Raw genomic sequence first — 11,228 nt, 5'->3', positions numbered from 1 at the left:
TGTAAAGAAAAAATCTCACATTCACATTTATGTGAAGGTTTAGCTTCCATGTGGTAAAAACCATCTTGGCTTTAGTTTCACTTCATCTGTCTTCATGTTTTTATGTCTCTCAGAGTGTTTCCACTAAAAAGAAAAGTTTTTTATGCTTTAGTTTACGACATTTAAATCAGTGAACACAGTTTTCTGACTTTAAAATCTCGACAAAATAAACCTTCTTTTATCCCAGTCAGTGTTAAAATCTTCCTCACAACAGAAACGATTTTCAGAGAAGGGAAAATTCACTGGATTTACATGTTCTCATGGAGCAGAACAGTAAGATAAGATGAAGCTTCTACTCTGGAAAGAAACATGAAAGAAGTTTGAAGGACAAACCTTGGCGTTCTGTAACGGCGTCTGGTAGGTGGAGGGTTTGTAGTAGAGCCTCTGCGATGGGTCGGTGTGGATGTCCCCCAGAAAAAGTTCCTCCACCAGGTGATCCAGGTTGTGGTGCAGGTAGTGCTTCTCCAGCCTCAGAAGCTGCAGCTCATGCATGGCAAAGTTCAGCTCTCTGGAGCAGTTGAAGCTCCCCTCCTCCTCGCTCGACAGCTTGTACATCACATTGGGCTCCCAGGGGCCCCTCACGGCGCCTCTGCAGCTGCGGTTGAGCCTCTGGCTCAGCTCTTTGGCCACCGTGGCTGTGTGACACACTATCTGGACCTGGTGGAGGTGGTACTCGGCCCTCGTGGTCCCTTGGATGATCCAGGAGGTCTGGCGGAGGCGCAGCCGGCCGTGGATCACCAGCGTGTATTTGGGTCTGGTGCAGTGGTTGTCCTGGTAGTAGAACTGCTGCGCGGTGAAGGTGTTGTTGGGGTAGAACCTGTAGGAACGGGTCAGGAACTCCGGCCCAGATCTCACCTCACAGCTGCAACAGAGATGTTCAGGAGAGTTCAACTGTCTTTCATTTCAAGCAGCTGCATTTACTGACATGGAGAAAAGTTGGAAAAACGGAGCAAACCTTGTGGACACCCAGTGGCCCTCGACGATGGGGGGCATCTGAACGGTGATTTTAGCTCCATTGTGAAGGTGCTTCAACATGTGCTGGCACTGAGAGTCATTAACGGATCCGCCAAAGCTTTGGCGGCTGGGGTGGCCGTCAGCGTAATGACGAGAGGAGCCTTCAGCCCAAACTGAGGGAAAAGAGGACAACAAGGAAATGGATTGTGAGGCACAGAATTGATTCAAATGTTTCCTATTAACAATTTTGTTTTATTACTCAAACATTGCAGAACACAAAGAATTTAGAGCTGAACAGATAATTAGCAAGCAAGTTTTCAACTGCATTTTAAAATAAATGAAAGATGTTTACAGTGAGTTTCAGAGCAAGGGACAAAAAATATTCATTTCAAGTTTCACTATAATCGAGTTGAATCTCCTGTAATTAACTGTTTTTGACTGATTCATTAAAGTCATTTAACGACAATTGTATTCATGTTTTCAACCTGCAGCACACACTAAACTTGACATAATACCAAACTCTATAAGACTGAACAGGCAGCATGTTTAATCTTCTGTCCACAAATCCTCCTTGAAAGACACAAAACTAAAGTCCTGGAATGAACTTCTAGGGATGAAATATGGGAAATGAAAGCATTTCAGAGCATTCATCTGAAATGTAGCCCAAGGCTCACATTCCAGTCAGGATTTACTCCATGAAACATTTTAATAACATCAAAATCTATCTTGAATGTGAAGAGTCCATCTAGAACTCCTGCTATCAGACCTGATCTGCCTGGAACGCTCCTTTAATGCACAGGAATGCAGCAGCATCGTTCCTGTAGGATTTGCAGAGGAAGAACAAAACATGATTAAATGAAGCTAAATTGAAATGAAGAGCAAAGCTTCATCCAGGGAGTTACATGCAGAACTCAAAGTATTTGTATGTTAGCCTAAGCTCATGAGTGATTCAGTGGTTACTTCAAGATGTCATAAAAAAACAACTAATCATCAAATCAAACAATCCAAATCATTCTGAAAAGCCCAGATCTGTACAATAACAAGTGACCATTTCAGTGTAATACTCGTACTGAGCATGCTCAAGCCGACAGTAGAGAGCAAAACTCCCTTCAAATGGAGGATCAGAGAGGAACCTCCAGCAGAACCAGACTCAGTCTATCTGCTGTGTGAAAACCACATTGGAGGAGTCTTGATGAAAACATCTTCCATCCTGTCACTGCTTTAAGTGTCACATGGTTTTTTAATCATTTTTTGTACGAGTGAAAGCTTAGACAGAAAGTGTGCAAAAATCTCCACAAAACATCATCAGGAGTGACCATCTTCCCCTATAGACAGTCTTTGAGTTCAGGGTGGAAATGACCTCTATTAGAAATTCAACTCCCAAATCTCATATCTAGGCCTCAGTTAATGTCATTATGAAGGACCTTAATATATGATAACCAGTAGCTGTTTTAAACTTTTTAATGATTCTTAATTAATTTAAATGAAATGTCTGAGTGTAATTTTTTGTCTCTTGGCCAGGACTTCTTTGGGAAAGAGATCAATGGATCTCAAGGAACTTACCTGGGAAATAATGGTAAATAAATAAATAACTTGATAAGTTGCATTACCTGTGATAATCCTAGTGAATGCTTTTTGCTGAAAGTAGCCTCTAAAGATGCTGAAGCTTTTTGCTGAAAATGGTGACACAACTGACTTTAACTGTTGAAGGAATTTGTTGAAAATGCAAAAGCTATTTGCAAAATGGTAATTTGCTAAAACACTGGAAATGTCATTAAAGAACTATGAAGCTGAAGTTGACCAAAATTTCTGAAAAAAATTGTTCTAAAATTGCTTTAAAATACATAATACATGACAATTTTGTACAAATATTCAGTGTTGCTTAAATAAATTAGCCCCCAAAAAACCTTAGTAGATGTCAAATTAGGAAAAAGAAAGCAAGCACATTGCTTAATTACTGGCTCCAATTTGGCCAAAAATTAATCAGAAAATTAAATTAGTCAACATCTGCATGTTTCTAAAGTTGTAGCTAAACTCTAAATTAGCCAAAACCGTTACCATGTGGCTAAAATATTAGCTAAACTCCAAATTAGCTCCCCAAATTAACCTTAGTAGATGGCAAATTAGGAAAAAGAAAGCTAGTACATTGCTTAATTACAAGCAAAACTCCAATTTAGCCCAAAATTCATCAGTAAACTAAATTAGTCACAAACACCAGCATGTTTCTAAGAAAGAATTTAAACTCCAAATTAGCATAAAAAAACCTCAGTAGATAACAAATTAGCCAAAAACGTTAGCCTGTTGCTATAAGCTAAACTCCAAATCAGCATAAAAAAACTCAGTAGATGCCAAATTACCAAAAAAAAGCTAGCACATTGCTTAATACTAATGTCCAAAACTACCTAAAATTCTTCAGTAAACTAAATTAGCTACAAAAGTGAGTTTGTTGCTAAAATAGAAGCTAAACTCTAAATTAGCCTAAAAAACCGAAGTTGAAACCAACTTAGCCAAAAGCGTTAGCATGTTGCTCAAACATCAGATAACTCTGCTGAAGATCCCTCTTCTCTTGAGTTTACGGGTAAAGCAGAGACACTGATGCTGCAGAAAACTGAGAAGACTGACATCTGTCAGCAGCAGGTCCTGAGAGAGTTTATTTGGGTGTGGAAAAAGCAGTTTCTAAGACCTTCATGACACGAGATGTTTCCATCTTTCCAAACTATTGGACAAGAACATCAGAAGACCCGTCAAAAACGATCTTATCTCTAAGAGTCGTGGAATGCAAACAGTGTGGTCAGATCAACCGTCATGACAGAAACAGGATTGCTCCTAAAAACAGATAGAAGGCTGCTGTCCTGTGAGAAAATCCATGAGAGTCTGGACAATCTGATGCATTCAGGAGAAAGGATTTGTTGTAATTGGTTGAATAAGAACATAAACGAACAAACGTTTTCACTTGAAACCAAATTCTCTGTTTTGTGAAATTGTGAGTCCAGTCAGAGACGCTTTGTCAAAAGTTGTCTCACTTTTTTTTTATTCTGGTAAAATCTATATCTCTATATCTATAATCTCTATAAATTAAAATCAAATCTCATCACCCACAGAGACAGCAAAGTTTTAATCCACTTGTCCACACATGTCAAAGTCAAGGCCCGGGGGCCGGATCCGCCCCTCCAGATCATTTTATTTTATTGTTATTAATGTCCAGATGTTATCTTGTGCTCATTTCTAACTTGTATAATTTTGACAAAATATATTTTTATGGAGAGTAAAATATTGAAAGTTGTTTAAATTTTAAATTGATTTATTCTGGAATAATATTTTGCCTGTTTTTATCTATAGTTATGTTAAAAAGTTATGGTTTTCAAGTTTTAAAAATTGAAATTCTGCTAGATTTTTTGACTTTTTTGGTATTTACTGAGATTTTTTAGGTTATTTTGAAGTTTAGTGAATATTTCAGCTAAATGCTAGCTGTTTTGGCTAATTTAGGCATTTTAGACGTTTTTTGTGGCTATTTTGGAGTTAGGTTAATATTTACTTGCTTGGCAAATTTAGGATTTGTTTAATTTTTTTAGGCTTTTTTGAAGTTTAGCAATTTTTTCAGCTACATGCTAGCTGTTTCGGCTAACCTAAGTTTTTTTCTTAGGCGAATTTGGCAATTAGCTAATATTTTTGCTGGCTATCAGCTTTAGCATTTTCAACTATCTTCATTAGCATCTTCAGTAGCCAAATTAATCTCACAGCATTCACTCTAGCATTATCACAGGCAATGCTTTATATCTAGTTCATAATTATGGTAAAAAGTAATGGTTTTAATGTTTTAAAAATGTAGTTTTAGAGCGTTCAATAAATGTTTATCCTGTTCGGCCCCACGCCTAATGTGTGTTTTGGATTTTGGCCCCTTATATGACTGAGTTTGACACTCCTGCTTTAAACTTTTTTTTTTTCATTGTTTTTTTGTGCAAAATATTCTGGATTAAATAATAAACAGAACTTTAAACATCCAGATTGTACAGAAATAAATGTTATTGATGTTGCTCAGTTGAGTGTTGTGTCTGACAGGTAACTATCTGAACACTGAAAACCTCTAAATAGCAAATATTTGTTCCCAAACTCCACAGCTTCACATTGTTTCACTTTAAAACCAACTGAATAGAAAACAGACTTTTGGGAAATTAACGAGGGAATGATTAAAGGAGTGTGTTTTGTTTTCTGAATGATATTCTATCATCCTCCTTTAAATAGTAATGAATGAGCATTAGAACTTCTTCCAACAGATTTCTTTCTCAGCACCTCCCTCACGGAGACCATAATCAAAACAATTCTGTCTCCGCGCCTCAGTCCAAGAACAAAACTCCCAGAACCACAGCGAACATTTCCAATAGGCCTGGCGGTGATGAGACTCCTGCGAGGAAAAGACTCATGCAGAGGTGCAGAGGCAGACAAAGGAGAGCTCTGTGTGTTTGGGTTTGTTTAGACAGGATGGAAGAAGTCGTCTTATCGAGCTAACAGCACCGTTTCCCCGATTAAGATTTAACCTCCATCAATACTGAAGCTGAATATCCATAAAAGATGGAACATCAGGAGAAAATACTGACATCTGCTGACAACTGTCAGCCTACATGGGACACTTTTATCAAAAAACAGCAAAAAATAAAGTCAAAAGTTCTTTAATTGCAAACAAACTTTTTTTTTTCTTAAGTTAAAACAGTATCAAAGACTTTACAGTCACACTAAAGCATTTTTCTGTCTTCATTCATTAAAACATTTTAGAGGCTTTTCTGTGAAACTTTTGAAAATGTTTTTTACGGTAAAAAAAAAAAGTTACTCTTAACGTTTAGCTGAACAAAACTGCTAGATCTGCATCAGTTTATGACGGTTCAGAAATACTGATAACAGACGACTCAACTGGATCCCAACACTGATGTGTTTCTGTCCCGAGAGGAGAAACGCTCAGAACAATCCTCCATATCCAACTCTCAGCTGTTCCAAATCGCATCACCAAATCTCTTTTCTTTCTTTTGAAATCAAATTTCTGATCAGTTCTTTATTTCAGTACAAATTAATAAACATTCACATATGAATGTTTTTGACAAAATAGAGCAAAATAACTACATCTGAAATTATTTTTAAAAATAAAAATCCTCCATTTTTTAATGTAATGAACAAAAATACTTTGGTTTTTGACAAGTTACTGCCCAATTTTTTATCATAATTGTAGTCAAAGTTCCTGTGAGGGGTCACTCTATAATAATGTAATTAAACTTTAAGTTTTTTTATTTTTACCAGTAAAATAATGGAGTTTTTGACTGTTTCAAATGTATTTTTCCTCATCTGGACTCTGCAGTTAAATGTCTCCTATTGTTTAATTCTGCAGCCTTCCACTTGTTTATCAAAAGTCCTGGATTATCCGTCTTTTCCAGCTCATCCTTCCCAAACATTTGACAGCATTTCTAGAGAAGGAAAGGTCAAACTCATTCCGGCTGACCGCAGCGTGTTTATGCTTTGGTTTGGTTTACTGCCTCTGTTTTTAAACTTCACTTTGTTTGAAAGTTTCCTCCCGCAGAACATTTACAGCAGCACATCAGCATAATACAGTTCCATTGAACACACCACTTAAATGATCCACTTAGACATACTTAAGGAGAAGTGGAGTCCATACTATCTCCCGCTCATTTGAAGTTGCTGCCAAATGTTGCCTCCTACTGTCACTGGCAGCAGATGGATCGGGTCAACTGCAGTCCCATAATCCTCTGCTGCTCAGTGGGTTTTCATCTGGAGTGGATCTTAAAGTGGCCCTTAAACCTCAGAGGGCTTTCATCTGCAGAGCAGAAGCTGTCTGTGCCCTCTGACCTCCACATGTGTCACTACGGGAAAATAATGAGTTTATTGTGAACTGACATGAATATAATTAGGCATTGGAAGGTCCAGTACCTGGAATATGATGATGATCATCATCAGATTAAAGATGTTCTCATGGTTAACATTTCATGGTGATTGCAGTTAAACCATGTTCTTGTAATTTGAAACTTGCGCACCTGTGAGCAGAAATCCTCACTTACCCAAAAACGCAACAAGCAGCGCAGCAGGTAATGGTGCCATTCTGGACTCCACAGCCGAGCTCCAACAAGTTCCTGTTTTTTCTAGTTATTCCCGCGGAAATCCTGGCATGCTTTAATCCGGAGCGCGGGGCGAACACTCCAGGAACGCGCGAGCATCCTGGAGGAAAGTCCGCTGCAGCTGAGGGTTTCGGGGGACTTTTACGCGCCTCGGCGGTGCCTGCTGCGCCTCAGAGGACTGCTTCAGATCACATCCCAAGTCTGCAGACGTCTCCCCGCCCAAACGGATACTTTATGGGCGTGGAGAGCGCTGCAGTCTCCCCCTTTCAGATGTTTCATCTGAGCAGGATTTGTTCAGCTTTCAGAGGCTCGAAAATCAAAGTCTGCAGATGAGATCACAGTTATGTGGACAACGATCCAGGACATCTCATTTAAGAGAAAAGCTTTAAAGGATTGTTATGTTTAATCAAATATTTATATGGAAAAATAGTATCATTCCCAATTGTGGGTGCGTTAATACTGATTTAAGTGTGCGTAATTCTTGATTTATGCGTAACTCTCGATACGTGCGTAATCTTGATTATTGATTCTAATCAATTTTATATGTGATTATATAGATCTAACGTCCTCTTAGATCTGCAGTAGTGCTGCTTTTAGGGTCAAACCGAGCTCAGAAGACCACACTGAGCATTTGCTCTTCTCTCCATCCTCCTTGCTTTCCGTCATGAAGGATGTTTCACATATTTCCTGACTTCAACCTTCAAATGATCCACCTTCTGATCCCCTTCCCGCCTGGAGGCACGAGCGCTGCAGAACTGCTCAGTCTTCTTCTCCTTAACATCTGTTGTGTGTTTGACAGAGACCTTGGCCTTGAATCTTCAGCTCTGTCTTGATATTTATGTTCTGGTTTTGTCTCTGACTTTTGTGCCTGAGGACACCATCCATCGCTCTCTCGTTTGCTCACTTGTAACAAATCTGTCTCTTTTAAACTATTATTGTTGGAAAAACATTTGACTTTATGACATTTCTGATTGAATGATTGCTCAAAGGGATTTACTGGGTTTCTCCAAGTGATTAAAGATGATTTTGATAAAAAATCTGGATCATAATAGCTGCTTCTAACAAGTTTAATCCAAAACTCCAAATAGCAAAACCTTTTAAATACATTTCATAGAATAATTACGAACAGTGCATTAAATAAATAGAAATACCAACAAATTGAAAACTCTTGTTCTCACAAGTGACCATGTAACTTAGAATTAGTAAAGGTGCACCCCAGGGACCAGTTCTGGGACCCCTACCCCTCATTTTTTAGATTTTTATTATTTCTTTTAAACACGTAAAAAAAAAAAAAAAAAACTAAATTAAATGTCTGAGGACATTTGGAAGAAAAAAAAATAAGCAATACAAGAATTAAAGAATACAAATTAAAAGAAAATATAGGTAATTATTGATTTCCAACCAGTTACTCTTTTTATTTCTATTACATTAAATAATTTATGCAAAATAATTTTTAAATTAAAAAAACAAAATAAAGGGTTTAGGTAGAGATGGACCATCATGGTTCCTCTCATGCATCCTGTGCATGAGTGTTTTTGGACTCTTCACATGCACAAGTGACTAGATGACGCTGTCTCCCACATGCTGCAGATACGCCATCACACCTGTCACAATGCAACACCTTCCATGGCTCCCACAGCTAGCAGGCAGTGTCATAGCGATGTGCTCACTGGACTAATAATCTCTGATGTTAACAACTGTAAAACTGAAGTCTGAAGGGAGACGAGGATCTCCGGCCAGTCGACGTTTTCAAAAATGGGTGATTTTCAGGACAAAGTTAAGTGACCACTTTAGGATTCATTTTCCAAAAAAGAAAATTCTTTACTGATGCAGAGTTGTTATGGAATCAACATTGCTGATTAAGGAAAATCTCCCCTGACAGTGAAATTAAAATAAGATCAGATAATCCTTTATTCGTCCCACAGGGGGGAAATTCCAGGTTAGAGCATTACAGATACTAGAATAAGAATAGAGTCATAAGTACAGGTAAAAGAGATTAAATGTGACACATATTTACACAAATGTACAATGCAAGAAAAGAAATATATATTTTATTGAAATATATAAATATTCAAGGCCTCTGTCAAATATTTTTGTGTATCTCCCTTCATATGTGCCTAAATTGGATTAAAAATTCGATTTTTTTTTAAATCGAAGACATTAAAAATCGCTGCCTTTTGAAGTCAGCCTCCAGTGGTCATTTGAGGTACTGCAATAATTACACAAAAAGGTTTGTGTAAAATCCATAGACTGTATATAAGAGGTAATGCATTTCCAATGGGGGACCTCATTGCTCGCTCAGTCCATTATTTTTACAGTCTATGGTAAAATCTGAAACTGAAATGTGGAGTCTTTTTGTTCAAATCTTGGCATTTTCCCGTCAAATGAACGTTTGGGAAAAAGGAAACCTCTCATGACATGAATTCCTGAGTCTTCTTGAGTTTATGAGCTTCAAATGCAAACAAAGAAACTCTGAGCTTCATCAGGTCTCGGGGCTTTGAACCGTCGCTGTGCTTCATGTTAATTTGACATTTGGTGTGTTTTCCACATGCTGAAGGTCTCGGATGTTAGCTCCAGTTTGACGAGGAGCTGGGAAATACTGTCAATTCAGGGACACTGTATTGATCCACATAAGGGAAATTAGATTTCTTTTTAACTCTACAACTCTTTTACATTGAAAATTGTAATTGTTTGTGGGATATTTAATTTCTTTCAGTGTTTACCGACAACTAAGACACCCCCATGCTGCTGTCTGTATTGGCCAGGACACACAAGAGAGTTTAATTCTAGTTTCTTCTTCCTAATGAATGATGTTACTAAAATCAGAGGCTTAACATGTAAAACAGTCTATTAGACATACACTTTTTTAAATTAAAAATCTGAGGTGTTTTGTAGAAAGATGCCATCTACAATTTGAATTGTATCTGGCCTTTTGATATCATTCCTCCGTCTGTTCACTCTACACTCTTCTCTTTGCTCTGGAGCCTGTTCTCTCCGCTGCTGGGTAGAGGTAGGTCACACTTTGGACAGACACAAACCATCTCATCCTCTCGTATGTGGAGCAGTGTGGCTCCAGTCCAGGAACAGAGAGCTGGAGGGAAAGAGAAGAAGACACAAAAAGACCCCAGCTAAGATCTGAACCTCATCGTGAGGCAATCACATGCTGCCCCTTCAGGACATTTCCCAGCAGAGTTCTCACATCAACTTTAAGCAACAGAATTTACCAAACGAGGTCAAGGTTTGATCATTGGGAAGATAAACTAACAGAAAACCAAAATGTACCCTGACAGTATATTTGTTTCACAAACTGGCATCAAACTCTATTAAAAGAAAGATAGGAAAGCTTGAGATAATCTGTTTTATTGTTTCCAAGAGTTTCCTGTGCTTCAAAGTCTGAGGTTTTCTAGAGAAAAGTCTGTTTCCTCGTCTAATCCTTAATCAGAAAGGCAACTCTACTCTGAGGGAGCTGTAATGAATTTCCTTTGTGTGGCTTCTCCGGCCTCACTGTCGCCTTCCTCGGAGCGCTCTCCAGTATTTGCTCTTTCCCTCTAATCCCGGCTCCTCGCTCTGGGAGAGTGATCCCAGACCTCCTCTCTGTCGCTCAGCTCCTTCTTCTCCCAGTAAACCGATAAACCTGTTGAGCAAGATCCGGACAAACAGAATGACAGGATTTAAAGCCAAGGCGGAATGGGAATTAAAAGGAGCGCTGCATTGAGGAGGTCCGGAGGCAGGAGGTGAAACTGGGGCTGCTTGTTCTGGTGTGTTGCTCCTTGTGTTGTGCTGAGGGGTTAATCAAAGCATCACTGCACCTTCTTTGTGTTGCTGCAGGAATGCAATCTGCATGAGGCGGGAATTATGCTGCAGTGATTGTGCAGAGGCTCAGTGGAACAGTGAAGCCCCTTTGAAAGCAGCCCTGTGGTATTTGGGCATCTTATTACCTTTAAGAAGGATCATCTCATGCTGACCCACGATTCTGCCTCCCAACGCCTGAGCTCAGCTTCTGCTGAATTTAGCCCTCACACATATTTTTCCCATCAAGCCTCCATCATTATATGTTGCTAAACATGTCAGAGCAAATGAATGTGAGTGGAGATATTTCAAAGTGGCTGTCGCTCTGCT

General features: G+C 38.8%; 1 protein-coding gene across 3 annotated transcripts in view; it reads right to left on the bottom strand.

The window, feature by feature from the left end:
- Window positions 1-7,319, bottom strand: part of LOC112151273 (protein APCDD1) — a 19,652-nt gene extending 12,333 nt beyond the window's left edge. The window contains exons 1-4 of one of the 3 annotated variants that reach the window (XM_024280103.2): window positions 2,604-2,644; window positions 1,760-1,811; window positions 995-1,166; window positions 373-901 (exon numbers count right to left, since the gene is read on the bottom strand). In XM_024280103.2, coding sequence (XP_024135871.1) covers window positions 373-901; window positions 995-1,074 — 609 coding nt within the window. In that variant the 5' untranslated portion in view covers window positions 1,075-1,166; window positions 1,760-1,811; window positions 2,604-2,644. Of the gene's footprint in view, window positions 1-372; window positions 902-994; window positions 1,167-1,759; window positions 1,812-2,603; window positions 2,645-3,496; window positions 3,609-7,052 lie in introns of those variants that run through there. The other 2 variants (XM_024280095.2, XM_024280121.2) reach the window with 2 other exon arrangements.
- Between the last annotated feature and the right edge of the window lie 3,909 nt (window positions 7,320-11,228).

The sequence above is a fragment of the Oryzias melastigma genome, linkage group LG17 (assembly GCF_002922805.2).
Source record: "Oryzias melastigma strain HK-1 linkage group LG17, ASM292280v2, whole genome shotgun sequence".
In the NCBI taxonomy this organism is placed as follows: Eukaryota; Metazoa; Chordata; class Actinopteri; order Beloniformes; family Adrianichthyidae; genus Oryzias; species Oryzias melastigma.
Note: the sequence above shows the minus strand (reverse complement) of the source record. Positions and strands in the feature narration are given on the sequence as shown.